The sequence below is a fragment of the Engraulis encrasicolus genome, chromosome 4 (assembly GCF_034702125.1).
Source record: "Engraulis encrasicolus isolate BLACKSEA-1 chromosome 4, IST_EnEncr_1.0, whole genome shotgun sequence".
Taxonomy (NCBI): Eukaryota; Metazoa; Chordata; class Actinopteri; order Clupeiformes; family Engraulidae; genus Engraulis; species Engraulis encrasicolus.
The window spans coordinates 56,758,935-56,780,902 of record NC_085860.1 but is presented as its reverse complement, the minus strand read 5'-3'; the positions used below and the strand labels follow the sequence as shown (position 1 = coordinate 56,780,902).

At 41.4% G+C, this 21,968-nt stretch overlaps 1 protein-coding gene across 2 annotated transcripts in view; it reads right to left on the bottom strand.

Annotated features, from left to right (window-relative positions):
• kitlga (kit ligand a) overlaps positions 1–21,968 on the bottom strand; it is a 46,353-nt gene that overhangs the window by 11,664 nt on the left and 12,721 nt on the right. For both annotated transcript variants that reach the window (XM_063197765.1, XM_063197764.1), the window contains exon 2: positions 6,830–6,937. In XM_063197765.1, the coding sequence (XP_063053835.1) occupies positions 6,830–6,937 (108 nt within the window). The remainder of the gene's footprint in view (positions 1–6,829; positions 6,938–21,968) is intronic.

Below are 21,968 nucleotides of genomic sequence, written 5' to 3'. Positions count from 1 at the left end.
TTCTTACAGCTTACAATGATCTTTAAATCAGGATGGTAGCTTATTTATTCCAAGATACAACGTCCAATTCATTCATGCTAGGCAATTTTAGGCTTCGATAAAGTAATAAAGCATTAGTGAAGTAAGTAAAAAAGCATTGAATTAAAGGAAATGATAAGTCGACAATGAAAATTCTTGTCGAGAAATGTTTATAGTCGATTAGTCACGATTAGTCGACTAATCGTTGCAGCCTTAGTTTTAAGATACTCTAAGCAAGGGGGTATGATTAATTATAGACACTTGTAATAAGAACATTCTGTGCACCGTGATGAGGACAACAGGACACACAAACACACACACACACACACACACACACACACACACACACACACACACACACACACACACACACACACACACACATTCATGGTTGAACATTTTATGTCCAGTAAGAGCTTGTATGTTTATCAACTCCAAAAAATTAACACCAGCTACAACGTTACACCATTCTTTGTTTTCCAGCATCGCTTCAGTACTTTCCAATTGACTGAGAAGGGAGAATATGTTGGTGTGTATTGATGAATATGGGTTTCTGAAGTAGTCTATGTATTTTGCATGTATATGTGTGGGATATGGGTAGAGGAAATGTATTTTGTGTTTGCAATATTATGATAGTTATTGAAGCCCTGATCTAATATCCGTTGTCTCGTTATCGAACGAATTACACAGTTTTCTTAAAACAAGAAAGTGTACAGGAGTGTGCAGAAGTGCACAGGAAATACTGTACACAGAACAATAAGACGCCCATTCCCGATGATAGCAGCTGTAGGACTACTGCAGCAGTTACATACTTGAAAAAAATATTCAAATTGTGATACAAGCATCAAACATGGTACATACACTTCTTAGACCTTTTGGAAAATTTGCTTACTTTAAACACAAGATCGCCACCTATTATCCAAGATGGCTACCATTGATGACTGCATTTTCATAATCTCTGATTTGAGGGTATTTGAGAAATGATCATAAATGGTAAATGTGCAATGGGTGGAGGGCCTGTACAGAAGACTGTACAGTATTTCTCCACTTTGTTCATACCATAGACTGTATATAACTGGACAAAGCATCCATGGCGTTATGCATAGCCCTTTGCTCAGTCAAAATTAGGCTTAATTTAAAGCACAGGTTGATGTCATTTTAGCACACCTGTGTATCGCTTCCAATCCGCCTTCTCACAACCAGTTCCAATTATGGGTGCAATTACTGTACCTGATGCTGACAACCACGCCCCCTTTGTAATGTAAGACTTGGAGAAATGGCTTTGTAAAGCTCGGCGACTTTTGCCCCGATTTTACCCCGATTTGGCACTCGCGCGACTTTTTGGGAGTTGGGCCGATTTCTTGCTCACTCGTGAGTCTTGCATTGTGCAGTGTACATGGGGTAACGACAAGCGAATTCGCCTCACGATTGTGCAATCGCAGGGTCGCAAGAAAATCAAAACGGTTTGAAATCCTGGTCGTAGCTCGTGCGTAAATCGCACAGTTAAAGCAGTCCTATGACCCCATTTGACACTTCACATGCACAAATGAATAGGGCCGTGCGATTCGCTGTTGAGCGCGACCTCATCTCCACCTCAGGTGCGCATGTTCCCTCCTCTGCTGACCGGGGAAACATGTCTGTCGAGTCGCGCAGTGGAAGCATTTGGCTCGCATCGACTGTCGGCTCGTATAGTGTGAGGACATGAGTTGTGAGATGTGAACTTTTAAATAGTGAAATTCCATCATGCAGTGTGAGCAGGAGCTTAATACCCATGAGCGAAAATAACGCTCAGTGTATGCCCGGCTTAAGGCTGTCTGCTACACATGCAACTGAAATGGACCTGACATCTCAAACCTCTCGAAGACATCAAGATCATTATCAAGTACTGTTGGTCGGTGCTGATCAAGCTTGGGAAACACAAGGGAATACCTATCAAAGCAGGCATATAGAGTCAGACAATACAGTGCCAAACAGAGACACAGAGTCCTGCTGACTGGGGTTTGGCAAAGAGTGGAGATGTACTGTACAGTCTTCTGAACTCTTCCATCCATTGCAGAGGTATTTCCAACAGCCAATTAGCCTTGCGGGGCAAACTGTGAAAACTTAAGTCTGGGCTTGCTCATATCCGTTACCAGAACACTGTGGTTGGGACCTAACCATTGTTGCTAGTAGTTCATATTGCTTTAGCATTGCCTTGTCCAAACGATATTTGCTACCACTTGGCATTCTGCGGTCTCCATTGGTATGCCAAGGCACACACCCCAACAGTTCCTTGTGTTTTCATTGGTGGGTTTGAGCCTGGAGCATGTTTTGGCAATACCACAACGGTTGAGGCTTGCACCAACCAAAAATCTTTTGCCGCCAGACGGGTTCATCTAGTTGACAGGGGTTTCAAAATGCCATGGAAAGTGAAAATGTAAATGGCTTTGAAAAATGAAAGGCTTTTGTTTTACTGCCTATCGATTATGTACGATGATTCAGTTTCATCAAAGTGGTGAGATGTGTGAACATGTCGCTATTATTAAGTACACATGCTGATCATACTGAAATCCAAGTACTTTTCAAAAGTGTAATGTCTAAAGAGCCATGTTGGATGCATTTATCACATGAACGATTGTTTCAGTTATAGCCAGATCCATTACTGGTCTGTAAAGTATCCATCTTGGGAAAAGGTCGCCATCTTGAATTTCAAGTGGACTGTATACTTTTTCAAAGAACTCATGTCAACAATTCATTTGACAAAGTTTGGCGCTTGTATTATTGCCTGTATTTCCTGCAGTATTTCTACACATGCTTGTGGTGGCCATTTCGGAAATTAGTAGCCATCTTGTATTTCAAATTTACCCACATCCTTTGGTCATGTTTGAGGAGTATTTGTACAAAGTTCGATGCTTGTGTCACTATTTCAACAAATGTTTTAGTCACCATTTACACATACAAGTATGTATGGTGGCCACCTAGGAAAATGGGTGGTCATCTTGGATTTCAAGTGGCCTTCATGTTTTTTCCAAAACAAGTGTGCTTAAGAGTATCTATGACAATTTTGGGGCTCGCATCGCCATTTGAATAGTTGTTTCAGTTGCCAATTCTTATCTGTATGGTGGCCATCTTGGAAAATGGGCAGCCATCTTGAATTTCGAGTGGCCTGCGACTGCGTACTTTTTGAAAATAGTAATGTCTAAAGCCTGGCAGACTTCACATGCGTACTTCACAGCATTTGGCTCAAGAACTATTAATGACATCATCGAAAGCGGCAGGCCATACGTAGTCCTGAAAGCTCATTTGCTCATTTAAAATAGCTTCAAGACATTGTATTATCCTCATGGTTACACCATGCTCAGGGTACCACTGACTCCATTGGGAGTTGGAGTTTCCCAGGTGGTCTTTCACTTTCACAGTCCATGGAGCAGTGGGGGGTTCAGTGCCTTGCTCAAGGGCACCTCAGCCATGGAGAGAGATAGAGCGTTGAGGCGTGGGATTCGAACCTGCAACCCTTTGATCTACAGTAAAGCCAATCTCCTTAACCACCAACCATGGCAGCCCTAACTGTAGAGTGTTACCACACAAGATTTGTTGCAGATCTATTTACCTGTTGAAAAGTCGAGGGCCAAACAAAGTCTGTCATGTTTATTCTTGGCCTCCAGTATCAAATCAGTCCATGTACCTTTTATAGACTGCTACCACAAAAAATGGAGCAAATCCGTAAGCCTGTTCATAATTTATGGGCCAAACAAAAGTTTGACATGTTGAAAGTCGTCCAATTCTTAAAAAGCCCTGGCCTCCCAAATCTAATCAGTCCATGAACAAATTATTATATAGTGTTCCCACCCAAGGTCTGGTGCAAATCCGTCCACCCTCTTAGAAGTTATGCCTTTAACACAAGATATCTGCAGCGGCGGTCCAACAACAAACCTAGACCTATAAATCGCCTGATGCACCACATTTCTGTAATATCATGATTGAGTTGTTAAGTGAAGAGAGTATAGGCCCAGTGTTTTATCAGTGATCAGGATTGGAGCTACAGTGAGCTGGCTTTGATGCAGCTCTGAATGCTGCAGTAGAGCAGTGAGCAGGGCTCTAAATTAGCACCAGTCAACCGGCCAAATGCTGGTGAATTTTCAGCTTGGCTAGTAGAAAACACCAACTTGCTAGTCACTTTAAGTTTGACCCATTAGTGAGTGTATGTTTGGCTTGTAAAATTAACATCTACTAGCCATTTTGGCTGGTGATGAATATAGTTCATTTAGAGCCCTGGCAGTGAGTATTACAACTGTACGTATATATAGGCCCACACTAGAAACTTTATTTGCGTTCAACGTGATATTGACAGGTTTCATTTGTGTTTGTCGGAAGCGCAGTTGTTACCCAGTTAGCAACGTGGGTAGTTGCCGATGACAAATCTCATAGTAACCAACAAAGAAGCTATCATAATTAGCAACTATGGTTTCAAGAAGTGCACCCTTGGCTTGTCAACCTGGGGCATTTCAGGGTATAAACATTCCAATTGTTTGTCAGAAAACCATAAAATCACGGCCACGCACACAATGAATGTGACAAGATGAAACAGGAAGTTGCGAAATTACAGAAAATGTTTGGTCACGATGTCTGACAAATCCGGTCATTAGGTCTGTAAATTGAGAAAATCACAGAGTTTATCTTATCCTGTCTGAATGCGCCACAAAATAACAGAGGTGCAGTGGTAATTGCAAATTCTCCCACACTCACTGCCTCAGCTGCCCCTCACATTAAGTCTGCGGCCTCCTTCCAACAAAAAACACATAAACCCCAACTAAATTATGCACACTCACATCACATACAGGTACGTACGTACACATTCATTTATAGCACAAAGAGCCTTGATAGTAAGTACTGTTCCATAGGTGCCATGTTGGTGGGTTTATTGTGACAGATAGCTGTGGCTAGTAGATCACACCTCAGGCCGGTAGATGGTGGTAATAGACACCATCTGTGAAATGCCAATGAAACCAAGAGAAAAAGAAGAACGCAATCAGCGTAAAGTTTAGGTGGTCTAAATCAGTGTTTCTCAACAGGGGTGCCGGGGTACCCTGGTGTGCCACAGGCCCCCCGCAGGAGTGCCGCGGAAACGTGGCTGATAGATAAATGATGTAATATAATACATATTTGTCTAAATTGATAAGTTAATGCTAGTCAGATCTTTCATCTGCCATTTAAGCACAATAAAGTAAATATAGGTCGCCACAGTCAGCTGCAACTTCAAACGTAGCTCGTGTGACGTTTCCAAATGCGTTCTTGGTATCGGATGCCATGCCATGTTACAGCTTGTTGGTTTGGGGTGCCTTGAAATTTGTCATGAATTGAAAGGGTGCCTCGCCTTAAAAAAGTTGAGAAACACTGCTCTAAATAACAGCTGGCGCATTAAATCCCATCCTTAAAGGACCAGTTCAGTCAATTTCAATATGCTGTTGTATTGCTCACGCTATACCCTTGACTTGTCAGTATTTAGTGATGCCACATTTTTCGGCTAAGCCCTTTCCGAGATATGAGCTATTCTAATGGGGGCATTAGAATTTTTTTTAAAAATCAACATAGGCCTACTCGAAATATTTTCCCAAAAGGTAGGCCTACCGCTGTTTGCTAGTTGTCTGCTGATGTTGTATAACCTTTTGGATGTTTTTGGGAATAATTTAAAAAAAAAAAAAAAGCGCTGCTCCCATTACAATGACCAAGATCTCGGAAAAGGCTGAAGAAGAACAAGAAAAAACCTCAGGTACTGACAAGTCCAGGGTAGTGTGAGCATTACAACTGCATGTTGAAATGGACTGAACTGGTCCTTTAAATATACCACCAGCGTGGCACCAGTGGTATACATGTATGACTAAAGTGAGCCCTATTACAGTACTATCAAAGCTCTTTGCTTACAGTCCTCACCTCACTCACAGCCCTCGACCTCCCAACCTGTTAAACACTATTATTTCACACACACAGCCAATGTTCCCCCATTTTTCCCACACAACACCCCAACACACAGCCCATGCTCTCTCACAGACCCATGACATACTCACCCCTGCCCACACACACACATACATGAACCCACAGTACAGGAAAACTAATATACTGAATGTGTGATGCGTTCATGGCTTTGAAATGTACTTTCAATGTGACATGAGGAAAATGTGTCAAAAAAGCTGCATATGACATGAAAAATAACATTTACAATAGTTATATGCGCTCAATATATTTTGTGATATCTGATTGGACGAGACAAGTTTTATTGGCATTCTACGCGTCGGTAAGCGGGAGGATGTCTAGACCGATATCCTCCCCGAGACTCCTCACACCTAGTAATCACTCCGCCATAGATAGAGTGTTACCAGGGGTGCTTATTTTGAACTCGACAACATTCTATTCTACTGCGGAGAAACCGTGACAGGCTGAACAAATAATGATGAAGGTAACCGATAAACATTTGTTCGAAAATGTACTCTTGTGTTTTTGTTGGCAATGGAACTAGGTATTGTATAAAAGCAATATGACTCTCGTGGACAGGAGGGTGTTGAACTGACTGACTCAGACTTCGGCTTCGTGCCTTTGGCCGAACCACACCCGAGAGGATGTCAGTTCAACACCCTTCCTCCCACTCGTGTTATATTGCTTAATTGAAATACATGTATTTTTCGGCATGGTCACAATGCAGTTTTGGTCAACATACAACATTTGTTGTACTGTCCAGTTTTGTTCTGGTATACATTCCAAATTTCAAAAGATATCTGTGAAATCACCATGTCAAACTTGACCTAAAACAATACTATTTAAAAATCAGATTACTTACCAATATAGATATTTTCTCAATATCGTCTGTTATTGGGTTTCCAATTTCGCTTGAATGGGCAGCAATCGCAACGAACATCAATAAATAAAAATAGGTGTTTATCCAAAGCTGAAAAAAAAAACAGAACAGATATGTTTTTTTATTAATCAGGGTGTTGACAGGCACATCAATACAACTGTATACAATTAGACATGTTGCAGTAAGATCAGCCACTGCACTGCTGAAGATGCAAACCAATATGGCTGTTACGCAGCCATAGATGAAGAATCGTACACTTTGTGACGAAAACATGACATTTCCACCCTATTTAGTATATACCATGGCGCTTATTTCAAGATGTGGAGCTAAGTTGGATATGACCTTCTACGTTGTGTGTTTTTTGTCCGTTTATATATAAACACGGTATGTGGAACCGCTTATAAACACGGTATGTGGAAAAATAGGCCTCTACGGGTTATTTTTTGCAACTTTTTGAAAAGGACAGTTTTAAAAGTAGATTTCTAAAAACCCTTTCTATTTGTACACGAGAGGCTGAAACCTATATTTTTTCAAAAATATTCATATACATGTAAACAGCTTTTTAAATTCTACGTAATACTGTCAGGAACAATCCCTGAAAAAGGCATGCTGTTATCATGTTGTATTAAGATTTTATGCCTACAGGAAGTTAACAATTCCAATGAACTCCTGCTGTTTTGTCTATTAATCTATCTGACTGATTAGTGTGAACACAATTTTTTTTACATATTTAGCAGGTGGTTAAAGATGGCCTCTCAACGTCATTTCATTAATATTGCTGTGTTCCCCATTGTTATTGAATGTGTTACGCGTTGGTCCTGTTTTAAAAAACGTTCTGGTTGCTTTGTTTCAAGCCGTTTTTGCAAGCCAGCAAGGTGGCTTGTGGAGAAACGAGAGGGTGTTCCGTGTTTCTCGTGGAAATGCGTCTCTGATTGGCTCACTTTTCCTGCTCTCGTGGAAATGAGTCTCTGATTGGCTCAGTCCTCCTGTTCTTGGAGAGAATGTAATGGAAAACAGAGTCGCCACTTCCCCGGGTGGTACTGCACTATAGGGGCGCCAACGGAGGCGTGCATGCTCCATTCAGGGCTGTGCTCTTTCGACAGCGACCCCTAGGCGAGCTGCAGGCACGGAGCAACCAGAGTGGGCTTGCTGTATGGATGAGGCTTTGTGCTGTGTGTGTACCTGAGAGTAGCAACCAGCTGATAGCTAAGCTAAGATAGATTTCGGGCCACCAGACGTTGCTTGTATTGAAAACAAGCAGAAAAAAATTACTCGACATGTTTTTAGAAAAATGGGTCGACATAAACCTTTGTGGGCAACGCCTTCTTTCGACGTGACGAAACACAGAAAGGCTTTCGTGATTCGCTCGTTTCTCTGCATTATTTATGTCAATTGGGAAACACCGGGAAACACAGCCAGGCGAGGTGACGCACCGCTATGAGAGCCTTGCAAGTGAGTTTAACTTGGGGTGACCGTCCGATCTTCAAAAGGAGTGAGTAAAACTGTGTTTTATGGGAAGTTGGCCTTTAAAGGTCTATTTGCAGATAAGCTTATAACATGTCTTTACTGAAAGCTTTGCAGATACTACACAGTTTAACAATGTCATCCATTTTAGTTCACTGACCTTAATAAAATTTGTTTTAATCCTTTACTCTGAACTGTAGACATTACTTGTTCCTTTAAGATAATAATAAATGGCCCTTAAGTCAATATATTGCTATATGTAGCCTTTCCCTCACTGTATTCATTTTGAATATTCAATGGTAATAGCAAACGGTGTCATTGATGACCTTTGACCTCTCAGTAGAGGTCAGCAGAGGTCATAGCCAACTTACCTCCACATCTTAAATAAGCATCATGGTCTGTTTTAGAAATATCATGGTTCCATCACAGAGGTGCATCATTTCTGGGTTAATCTGCAGCGCTACAAGTGAAGTGAAGTGAAAGCCCAACTGGGAAACTCCAACTCCCATTGTCATTGTGACACAGCACTCAAGTGCACACTGCACAGAACGAAATTGCATTTATGCCTCGCCCATGCAAAGGGGCAGCCCTCAATGGTGCCCCAAGGGAGCAGTGCGGTGGGACAGTACCATGCTCAGGGTACCTCAGTCATGGAGGAGGATGGAGGAGAGCACTGGTTAACTACTTCCCCCACCAACCTGGCGGGTCGGGAGTCGAACCGGCAACCTTTGGGCTACAAGTCTGACGCCCTAACCGCTTACCCATGACTGCCCCAAGCTTCTCAAGCAGGAATTACCCATTACTTTCTTGGTACACATAAACATGCAACATACAAAAGGCCCAGCTGTTATCAAATCAGCAATGAATGTTAGGAATGCTCAGACTCATACTGAGATCTAGGGAAATGACTGCAACTAAATAATGTTTGTTTTCTGGGCTTGTTATACACAGTAAGTGAGAACAAGACAGTTACTTGAGAGACAAAGGATTTTTCAAAAGAATTCGCACTAATCGAAAAGTTTTGTTAACACATCACTTATTTACGTTGTCCTTAGGTATTGTGTGATGTCATAATGCCATCAAACTTCATAACATACGTAACATTCACAACAACAGGAGAAAGTCAGCCATCTATGTCTGTTCTACTTATGCAGACCTCCCAAAATAATAAGCATTTCAGTGCATAGTTATGAAACAAAAAACCTGTAAAAATGTGTTTTTACGATTTGGGAGCTAACGCATGGGTAGTAAAAATGTGTTTTTACTTGGGACTGGGAGTCAATGTGATTGTGGCTACCATGGATTGATGTAAAATGCACCATGAACTTTTTTGACACACATAGTTCACTCCACATTACCATTTGATCACATGTTTTAAGCTAGCCGGGTAAGATAATGGTTAGCATTTTTACGGAACCAGACAGCCACATCTAGAACCAAAACACACTTAACGTTATAGACACTGTGTTGTGATATTGAGTGAGTTATGTGTGCAAACAGCCGTTAGCTGTATGCTATCTCGCTGGGTCTGGAGGAAGTCTGAAGCCTGTCTGCCGCTTAAGGCTGACCTGCTGCTGCGCTGTGTGTAAATTCGGATGAGAAGTAATAGCTGCCTCTCTAGATATCTCCTGGACCTATTTATTTAATGATGTTTATTTCTGCTTTTATTCTCTTTGTATGTCTTCTTTTTGGCCTTTGCCATGATTGTGTGCTTTTCATCTGTGCATTTTATTGCTGTCATTTATCTCTTTCTTGTGAAGCACATTCAGGTGCACATGTTGTATGAAATGCACTATAAAAATAAAATTGCCTTGCCTTGCCATTGCTGATGTTTATCATTTTATGTTGATGGTTTTGTTGTCTTGGCCCAGGGTTTATTTTTTTATTGTTCAATTTTCCGGTATAGTTTTTTTATGATTCCATGTGAATTGTAAAATTGCGTTTGCAGTTAAGTGGTTAACCCTTTAGTTAGATATCAGTATATATCTGATCTTACAAAGGAGGATATGGTGTTGCATTTATAGAACAAAGGCTGTAACGCTAACCGTGGTTGTGAGGCGGGGAGCACTCTTTACAAGGCATTTGGATATAGTCATGCTCCATGCATATACCCAATGTAGGCAACACAAAATGTCTCTCTGTAACTATCACTCTTCAGAGAAGTAACGCTCTGTTCCTGTATGTAGCTCTTAGACATTTCAGAGCTTCGCGGCATAACAGCGAAGAGATACTTCATCACACTTTGTTTTAACTATTGGAAAGATCAGCAGATATTTTGCATTGACCTTAGAGGTCTAATTAGGGTATACAAGTGAAACATGTAGTTGGGTACATGTCAGTATGTAGTTGGGTGCCATTCTATTTAAGGCCTTAAACCAGTCACTAATTTGCAAGTCACAAGTAAAGCTGGGTTTGCACTGTATGATTTTTTGCCCAATTTTGCTGCAATTTGTCACTCGCGCGACTCTCTGGGAGTCAGGCCGATTTCTTGCTCAATCGCAGGTCAATCGTGAGTCTCGCATCGGGTAGTGTACAAAAGGTAACGACAAGCGATTTCCCCTCAGGGTCGCAAGAAAATCAAAACTGTTTGAAATCCTGGTCGTCCCTTGTGAGTAAATCACACAGTTAAAGCAGTGCTATGACCCAATTTGACACTACACATGTACAAATTGACAGGGCAGCGCAATTCCCTCTTAAGCGATTCCTCATCTCCACCTCAGGTGCGCATGTTCCCTCCTCGTTTTTGTCATCTGTAGTCCCTAAACAAGCCTGTCGTGCCACACAGTGTGAGCATTCTGCTCGCATCCGACCGTCGCCTCGTATAGTGTGAGGATATGAGTCGTGAGATGTGAACTTTTGAATCGTGAAATTCCCTCATGCAGTGTAAGCAGGAGCGTAACACCCCCTACTGAAAATATTGCACAGTGTATGCCCGCCATAAGTCTCAAGTCCTTCCAATCAAGTCCGAGTCCAGTCACAATTCACATTTGACCAATTCAAGTCCAAATCCAAGTCATAACCAAGGCAAGTCAAGTACAAGTCTCATATTCCCCCAAGTCCTTAACAACTTCTATAAGTATGCTGAGTGCTCCGGACATCACTGCTTTTAGTTGATTAGAAGTAGTCCAGTTTGTCATGACATTACCTGTACAGTAGGTACAGTAGCCTATATCATGCTCTCAAAGTTATCTCTGCAGTGTGCATTTCCTTCAAGTCTACTGCAGTCAAGTTGCAGTGCTGCTTTGAGATTTGTCACTTGAAAAACTCAATGCTAGAATGAAAAATAGGTGCTTAACCTTGCATGACGTAAGCTTGTTTTCTGCTAATGCTAATTTTTGAAGGTCTTTGAAGGTGCACTGTGTAATATTTTTAGTAGTTAATTTCCAGAATTCATGCTGCCCATTCACAAGTGTTGCTTTTTCACAAACACTTACCACCACCATCAAATTTTAAGTATTCATTATGACTGTGAAAATTGCACTTTTTATACATGAAAAGGGGGAATCTTCTCCATGGTCTGAGAAATGTGAAATGTGAAATTTCAAGAAATGTGAACATTTCTGTACTTTGGCCATACTGGTAAATATTGGTTTATTACTTCGTAAATATTCATGAAAAGATCATATTTGGCAGTAAACAGCACCGTTTCAATGAGCAGGGTAGTTGCAATACCTACACTGGCCACATCCTACACAGTGCACCTTTAAACAAGCAATAAAGTTAATGGCTGTCAGTTGTGACTATCCTAAGTTTGTAACATGTGTTTGTCAGATGTCGTCATCAGGAAATTCAAATAGCTCCAAATGATTGAAGTGGTTTTTAAGTCTTCAAATAAAAAAGCTTTATTGTCTAACATGTCGCGATGCTAGAAAAATGTCTTGTTTGTGTATGTGTGTGTGGCGAGGGGGGGGCTGTGGGTATGTGTGTGTGTGTGTGTGTGTGTTGGGGTGAAGGAATTCTTATCAATTACTTTTTTGGCCAAAGGCACTCTGAATCTTCTAGAAGGAAGCAGCTCAAAACAAGGATGGGTCGGGAGAGAGGTATCCAAGGGCATGTATTTGTCTTCCATCCCACTGCCTGGATGTACAGATCCTTCAACTGTTTCTGAGGGATGACGATTAGCTTGCTTGCCTGCTTGCTTATTCTGTTTAGTTTCTGCAAGTACTTGTGTACCGGAGGAAGTGACGTAATGATGTTCATTATGTCTAACAGTTAAATCAATTCTCAAAGTTTCCTTTGTTTCACACATGTAAACGTTTTATCTTTTACCTGACATCTTTTGACGGTGAGACTTGGATGTGGTCACATGGATGTTGAAGTGTGGCATGCTTAAAAACAGCTGATTTTGACCTATCATCGTTGGATTAAGGAGTCAATAGAGATCAGAAAGCGCAGCCCAACCACCATGAACAGGGATGAGGGAGCATACCTGCTGTCTCACAACTGCAACACCATCCTGAGGCCACAACTCTAACAGCAAGAGGTGTGACCAATCTGTCAATATTGACAGGAAGGTCACACCTCCACATCATCAGCTGTTTTTAAAGCACGTCATACTTCAATATGTTAGACCCTCTGATGAAGACAGAAGTCTCACTGCCGAAACATGTCAGGCAAGATTTTACTTTTACATATGGTACCCTAGGTCACCCCAGTTAGCTGCAACTTTGAATGTAGGTTGTGTGACGTCTAAAAATGTGTTACTTTTCTAAGCTTGTGTAGTATCGGATGCGATGCCATGTTAAGGCTTGTTGGTTTGGGGTGCCTTGAAATTTTTCATGAATTGAAAAGGTGCCTCGCCTAAAAAAAGGTTGAGAAACACTGGTTTAGATGAAAACTAATATACACTCATTTAGTAGTAAGCCTTCCTCAACCTGGAGATATGATACTGTAGATAAGCCGTGTCTGTTTTGGATCCGTCCGGCAAGGACTCATCACAGCGCTTCTTCCTCATAGCTGGGAAGGTTGAAGTCTGAGACTTGCCTACCGGTAAGTGGTTAGTTACTAACCATTAAACATCTTCAACTTGTAAAAAATGCAGCAGAAAGGGTTCTTACAAAAGCAAGGAAGTTCGACCACATTACTCCAATTTTAAGATCGCTCCATTGGCTCCCAGTAAGCTACAGAATTGATTTTAAGGCAATGCTACTTGTGTTTAAATCATTAATTCAAATGCAACCCACATATCTACTGGATATGTTTCAGCTGTATGCACCAACCAGGTCACTAAGGTCAACGGAGAAGAATTTGCTGGTGATTCCAAAAGTCAAAACAAGGTGTGGAGAGGCAGCCTTTAGCTTCTATGCTTCAAAGCTTTGGAACCAGCTTCCAGATTACGTAAAAAAATGCACCCACTATTGATAGCTTTAAATCTAGACTCAAGACAAAGCTGTTCTCAGATGCTTTCCCCTAGCTTAAATGTATTATTATTATTTTTATTTTAATGTTTATTTAATTTGTTTTATATTATTTCATTATTATTTTTACCTTATGTTTTATCTTAATGTTTAAATGTTTTTGACTCTAATTTATTTCCTTCTTTCTTCCCTGTTTCCTTTCATTTACATTAAGTTAACTTTGTCAAGCACATTGAGTTGCACCTGTGTATGAAATGCGCTATATAAATAAACTTGCCTTGCATTGCCTTGCCTTACTAAAGCCTCTTCCTCAAGCCGTGTGTACCTTTTCTCTGTGTCTTTGATATGGCTTTCTGGCCGACCAGAACGGAGCCAGTGTCGGTGCTCACACCAGTTACGTTCGGCACTAAAGGGTTTGTCTGCGAACCGCCCGTGTTCATACCGGGCTTTGAACTTTTTCATCACGTGACTGTGTTACCCGGATGGACCTGCTGACGGCCACTTCGCGAACGCAAATATCTGTGGCGTGAACACGATGGCCGGTTCGCGATTAGGTGCGGGAACGCGCACCGGCACGGTTCTCAGTCGGCCTGAATGCGCCATCTGATGTTGTGGTCTTTGGTGCTGGAGTGTGTTTCTTGAAAGCGTTGTTACTAACTAAGTTAGCAACTTACTTGGTTGCAATGCAATTTCCCATTGGCAACCTACTAAGTCGCTAACTGGTTTGTTGTTTATTACCTCCGCCAACGAGGTTATGTTTTCGGTCGCGTTGATTTGACATGAATACATCTGTTTACAATCAAAGCCCTTTCTTTTTGTTGTGTACTGTATTGATAAGGAATTAATAAAGGAATGTTATATGTGAGATAAAAAAATTGTGAGAGCCCGCATACCTCGAAGGCTTCTTTTTCAGCAGGTGCAGCTTTTCAGGGTACTTCAGTCATCAGTTTTCACAAGGAAGAGCGTGACACTGATTCTTCATGGTTCACCAGTTTTTATTTTTCTTGGTGCTGACATTTTTTCCACCAAGAAAAATAAAAAGTGGTGAACCGTGAAGAAGCAGTATCGCGCTCTTCCTTGTGAAAAATATGTGAGATAAAACAAAGCACATCAGTACATTTTTGGTAGAATAAGTGTGGTCTTCACATAGAACCAAATTACACATTGTATTTTGTCGAAGGTTATGCAATATGACCAATACAAGGGTTGGGGATATTAACACAATTGCAATCAAATGTTTAAAAAACACTATCTTCTTGTTCTGTATGTTCGTTAGAGGGTGTTTTTAAGTCCAGTACACAAAGAACTACTGTCTGCTTCCTGGGAACTTCTATGATGCACAAGGAAGAGGAAGAAATGTAGACAAAAATGCACAGCTAAGATAGCACAGACGGAAAAAGACATCTGGAAAGGTGAGACAATGTAACCAAATACCTTGCACAGTAAGTAAGATTAAAGTCTCAGGTAGAATGAGGAAGAAAGTATTTTAGATTTTTAAGGATATGTATTAAAGGGGTATGCCACTATTTTGGGGCTTAATACAGTTAAAATCGTTGGCTGGGGTTTATAAAGGTGGTAAAGTGTCTTATTTTTCATGTTAAGCGTTGTCTTGCTTTAAGACAAGTTAAAAGAGGGAATATGTCGCTAAGCTAGTGAAAGTCAATGTATCCGTGTAGCAATGAAGGTACATGGCCAATCGCTAGCGAAGAAAGATGATAAGCTGAGGGAACACACGTGAACGAATTAGTTAATGTACTGTAGTTGAGAGGTGAGGGGAAAGTGGCCAGAACTGACATTGACACTTGATTCATGGAAACAGTGAATGGTGTGATGGGCATTGTCAGAATTACATTTTAGTCTATGATAATTATGAATAAACCACTGCCTGAAACGCCACTGAGGGTGATGGAATTAGCTGAACTCTTAATTCTATGGCTCTGAGCTACCCAGCTAGAGAATATGAAAGTCCTCAGTCGGCCCTACTAACTCTATATGAAACCTTATTTGAACCTCACCTCAACTACTGCAATGTTATATGGGGCAACACTTTCTCTTATAATAGTGGCATACCCCTTTAAGGTCTTGCCTACGCTGCATTGCTGGGTTTAAAGGTGCACTGTGTAGGATGGGGGCCACAGTAAGTATTGCAACTACGCTGCTCATTGAAACTAAGTGAAGTGAAGTGAAAGCCCAACTGGGAAACTCAACTCTCCCATTGTCATTGTGACACAGCACTCCACAGCACACAAGTGAACACTGCACACAACGAAATTGCATTTATGCCTCACCCGTGCAAGGGGGCAGCCCTCAATGGTGCCCCAAGGTGCCTATTGCCAAATTTGATCTTTTCATAAATATAATAAACTAATATTTACTATGACCAAAGTACAGTATGTTTTGCGGCTAAAAAAAAATTATTTTTGGAAATTCAAAATGACGGATATGGCAAAGATCCACCTTATCACTTATGAAAAGTGAAATTTTGTCATAATGAACTCTTAGAATCTGATGATGGTAGTAAGTATTCGTGAAAAAGGAAACTAGTAATTGACCCGGTCGGCAACTCTAGGCCCTCCCATGAAATTGCTTGTTTTCCCCCACGTTTGCTCCAGAGCCATCTAATAACAGAGTTGCGCAAACCGGGGACCAGGAAGTCGGTTGGTGATGTGATTCGCGTAGATTAAAATGTTTCTTAACAGTAAACTTCTGTTCGTTGGAAACTAACACAGAACCATCACATACCAAACAAAGATTAAGTACAAACAAATTACATTACCTTTACCACATTTTCTGTGTTCTACGGCCACCTCCTGGAACTAAGTAACTTCTAATAGAACTAAAGTCAATGGGGATTTCCATGTTAACGCTCCGTGAGGCTCCATGAGAGCCGCCATTGCTGTGGAAAGATTGGTCCATAGAGGTCTATGGGAGTGGCGTAACTCTGATATTAGATGGCTCTGGTTGGCTCCATCTGCTGTATGTAGTGGCTAATCAATATGCCAAATTACTGGCAGTGATTGGCACCGCACGACCATGGGTGGAGCATTCGGAGAGGGAAACAATGCAGTTTTATGGGCATGCCAGAGGAGCCGACTGGGACAATGGGTAGCATGAATTTTGGAAATAATTGCATTGTAGACCACTCAGCAGTCTTACACCCTTTCGGCTACCCAAAAGATGAATCAACTTGATTTAGTTGGTTTGAAAGATAGCATATACTGTATGGTATGGGGTGCAGTAGTGTCTGGTCTTACTCATGTGGAGAGTTAAAATAAATGATGTATGAAATACACAGGTTTTGAGCAGCATACACAGCTAAGGCATTATAGGCGGCATTTATACCATATTGCCATACAGTGATGAAAAACTGCATTCTCTACTTTGAACAGTTTGCCTCCATTATAAGAGTAGCTAGATGATAAAATGCAGAGCCTGCAGTCAGGATGTGTCACATATTAAACATAACAAAAAGGAAAACACTGCTAAAATCATGTCTGGCACCAAAAATAACAGTTTTTGTATACAATCAGGCAATCCGTTTATAATGAACTATTATATTATATTATAATGAACTATTATATTATATTATATAACTATTATATTATAATGAACTATTAACTACTCACAACCAGCCCTGGCAGGGGGCTCCCCTAGGTGGCCGCTGGTCTCTGCCTGAGGTTTCTTCCTGACTATAGGGGGTTTTTTCTCAGACCTCACTGAGCTTTTTTCCCCCCCTACAAACTATGATTCAAGCGAAAGGGAGTTTTTCCTCACCCCTGATGCCACCAGGGGCCGCACCTGAGCGCCCAATCTCTGTGTGACTATCTATGACTTATGACAGGCCCAGCCAGTATGGACCTTACGCATCTAAGAATCCTGGTCCTAACCTACGTTGACCTTATGACTCAACAATCTCTGTCTATCTCTTCTTCCTCTGCCTTCCTGCTATTTCTGCCTCTCCTCTATACCTCTCCTTTTAAATCCATCTCTAACAATGTTTTTTTTCCCATTTGTTAAGCACTTTGAGTTACATGCCTTGTATGACACAGTGCTATACAAATACAATTATTATTAAGTGTCCTCCTTCGTCTTGCCTTTAAAGGCATTTTATTGGCCCTGTTCCAACTTTTTTGAGATTACATGGGTAAGATTTTACATGAGCACATATTTACCTCAAAACAATAATTTGCTTGACTGGATATGTTGTCTTTCCATAATGCTCCATCTCATTACAGAGGTTTTGAAAATGCCACTGTTATTCAATATACTACATATAATCAGAATAGCAATGAACAAACACTAACACAAAAGACTATTTATAATGTCATAGTAGTGTACTACTAGGCTATGGTATTATATAGCCTACAGAGTTCCACTGTTCCACAGCACACATTATGAGGCTACTCTATAGCATGTTCAATTACTAACTTGTATTGACAACGACTTAAAAAGTAAATAGCTTAAGTGAAAGAACAGATGTTTGACTGCACAGTATACTTAATGAAAGCTCAGCTGACACATCCAACTTGACTTCATATTGCTTGGTTCTGATTTTCTATCCATGCATGTTTGGGGTTGCACACTCAGACTAGTGTTCTGATGCGGAGGAGAATAGTTGGCTTTGGAATTGTTATTGAAACCTTTTCCAAATAGCAGTAATTATGTCTGCGCAAAATGTCACACATTCCTGACCTTTTACACATCCCATTCTTACACCCCCACTTCCCAGAATATTATCACCTCTTTGATTCAACATCAGAAGCAGTTATGCAACCAAGAAGTTCTATAGTAGTAGTGGCAGTCCTAGGATTGTGCCCTGGGCAACGCCCCCTTCAATTCCCCGCCCCTTCCAAGACAGCCCCGACCCCGGATCATGTTCATAACTACTTAAACATGTTTATAGCGATTTTCGCGATGTCATTTGGGGGCAGGGTTTTGAGATGGGGTGTGGCAATCATCCAGCCATCCCGCCCCTAGGACCGCCCTTGTACAGTAGAGTGGATTAATTCTATCATACAACGTTACAGTTGTCCTACGTTCCAGTTTGTATTGAAACGAGTCTGGCTAACTCTGTATAACGTGCAGAAAATGCTGTAATTAAAGCGTGAAGGTGTAGACTTCTGTCCCTAGTTGAGCATATCGACCATCGAAGGCCCAGGCGGTGTCATTGGAAGTAGACAGCTGTGCGATGAGTGGTGGTTTACTCTTGTCGGTGGATGAGGCACATTAGGTGAGACGACATTGCATGGTGCAGAGCCATGGAATTCAGAGTTGTGACAACCGGGGTACAGGCAATTGTTTGGTGACGTGATTCACACAAATTCAAATAAATCTAGGGTTAGATTTGGGAGTAGACCAGTGGAATTATGCACAGACTTGCGTTGGAAAAAAGCTGAATACACGTGTGAACATTGTGAAATTGCTTCAATTGTTTTAATTGCTTTAAAATTACATAGGCCTATCACGATAGAAACGTTAGAAGAGAAATGGCATGATAGACACTTTTCTATCGTCACCACGATATGTATCGTCATATCGCCTAGTGATCTGTGTGTCAAAGGCTCCATGAGCTGTCATCTTTGTTTAAAAATGGAACGTGGGATTAGGGAGCCGGAGCAACAGGGACTGTATAATTATTTGTAATCCTTTAAACTGTTGTAGCATTTTATTCAAATCTTAAATGAAGCAAGTCTGAAGTATGTGGTTCTTCAGTATGAAGTTCCTCAATATGAGGATTAAGGTGTAATGTTTTTATTTTCTTAATTTTACTCAATTGGTTCTTGATTGAACTTGTCCAAAACAACAAGGTGCAATATGCCAAGACGGATTTTAAAAATCCTTGCATCTTAGTAAGTGAACCAAAATCTGTCAACAAAGCCATGCGCCTAATTAGCTCGATCAGATATTGGTCAGAAACGAAATGCGCACGAAGGGCTGAATCCAAATGTGAATGTGAAAAGTTTGCAATTTTACCATAACTAAATTATTACACCATATTTTTTTTATCAATGACATCAAAGGGCAAGGCAGCTACTGAGGATAGCACTCGTGGACATACATCATCTTGTGACATTTCTTGCTCTTCAAAAGGTAGGCTATGCAGTGTCTGCATATTTTAGCCACATCACATCCCACTCGTCAACGGCAGTGCTGTGGAATCTGTGAAAAGCACGAAGTTCCTGGGAGTGCACATCACACGTGACCTCACATGGACTACCAACACCACCACCCTGGTCAAAAAGGCACAGACACGACTCCACATCCTGCGAAGGATGAGAAGAGCTGACCTCTCACGCACTGATGAAGGCTTGATAGCCGAAACGCGTTTGCTTTTGGACATGGTGGTAAAATAAATAAATAATGAGACGCAGTTTGTGAGTGCAGATTTTTCTTCCTTAAGTTGATACCTTTTATCGCGCAACCAAAGACTTTCGTTTTTTTCCAAGAAGTTGAGCGCGTCCTTTGCAAAAACTTGAAGAGCTGACCTCCCCTCTGCACTCACCACCCTCTACAGAGGTGCCATTGAGAGCATCCTGACCAGAGAGCAGCCTCTCTGTCTGGCATTGCAGCCAAAAATACTGGATAAGAGGAAGATAACGCAAACCACGCCCACTCAATGCAAAAGCGTGGGCTCAAGTTGGGTCTCCTAAGGGGGCGTTGTCCCCTCCTTCTTCTTCTATTTTTGAGGTGTTTGCTCAAGACGTGCGCTACCGCCATCTACAGCGCTAAGGGGGCTTGATTTATTCTCAACCTCAGGACTCCGAAGGTCTCCTAACCGAAGGTCTCCTAAGGGGGCGTTCACCCGACATAAAGTGGATACCGGAAAAGAAACAAAATGACGCTTCTTCTTAGATCCACTTTCTTTGATTGCAGCTGTCTTGCTGCAGACAAGAAGGTACTACAGGGGGTGGTGAGGATGGCAGAAAAGATAATCAGATCATCACCCCTACCAGCCATTCAGGACCTGTACACTTCACACTGTTCCAAGAGGGCAATGAACATCATCAAAGACACCACTCATCCAGCACAGACTGTTCTCCCTACTAGCATCAGGGAAGCGTTATCGCAACATGCGGTGCCCCACAAGCATAACAGCTTCTTTCCACAAGCCATCAGACTCATAAATACACTGAAAAAAACACACAAACACACGGTCATGGGAGGACATGCCATGAACATTTCTTTCACCACTGGCACTTTACTCTGGCACTTTCCATACAGCATCTACACTGCCTCACTTGACCTGCACCACTGGTTGTACTTCTGCTGGTGTGTGTGTGTGTGTGTGTGTGTGTGGTTACTGTACAAGTATCAGTATGTTAGTGTTTTTTACGTACTGTTTCCTTTCACCCTTTAAAAAATCTGCAGCAGGGTCCTTTTTTCCGGACCGGTCCACATTTCACAACTGTCTACTATAAAGTTGTTGTTTTTTTTAATTGTATTGGGGTGGGAGTTTTTGATTGTATTGGGGTGGGAGTTAATAAGCAAGACTTCATCCCACTCCTTTTCAGATTCACTTAATGATGGTATTTGTATTTTATTTAAATGGCTCTTTATTGTTCTTGTGTTACATCTGGGGGGGGAGAGAGAGAATTTGACCTAATTATCAACTGACTCTGTTTAAAATGTGTGTCAGTTGGCAATTGTTGTGAAGAGGTAAACATTTCATTCATGTGATGGAAATTTCACTACAAGTGTGCGCCACAATGACAGCCTGCAACTTCTGAACCATGTTCTAATTGGCATGATATGTTGTGTTAGATTTTGTTTAAGCCAGGGTTTCCCAAACTGTGGTGCATGCACCCCTGGCGGCGCGCAGCCTGCCACAAGGGGGTGCGTGAGCTGAATAGAGCAATGGCTGATATGTGTGTTTTTATACAGCATTCATGAACATTACATAGTTTTACATTTTTTGGTGAATTGTATGCTGGAAGGATCCATCTGAAGTGTAATTTAGAACTCCTAGACTTGTCATGCAACAAGTTCCATTGTAATGAATTGTGATGGAAAAAATGTCAGGTCTATTGGAAATGAGGATTGCCCAAAATGTGTGGCTGTGCAACATTTGCTTACGAGGTACGCGAACCACATTGAAATGTAAAAGGGGGTGCGTGGGGGGGAAAGTTTGGGAACCGCTGCGTTAAGCCAATCTCTTAATTGTAATCACTGAAATACCGTTAACGGATTAACAGAGAAAGGGAGAGAGCACGCCTGTATGTGCCGGCATGATGTTTGCATTTGTGTGCTTAGACATCATCTTATTTAGCTAAGTGTTACACAGCCCATGCTATTTCATGGTT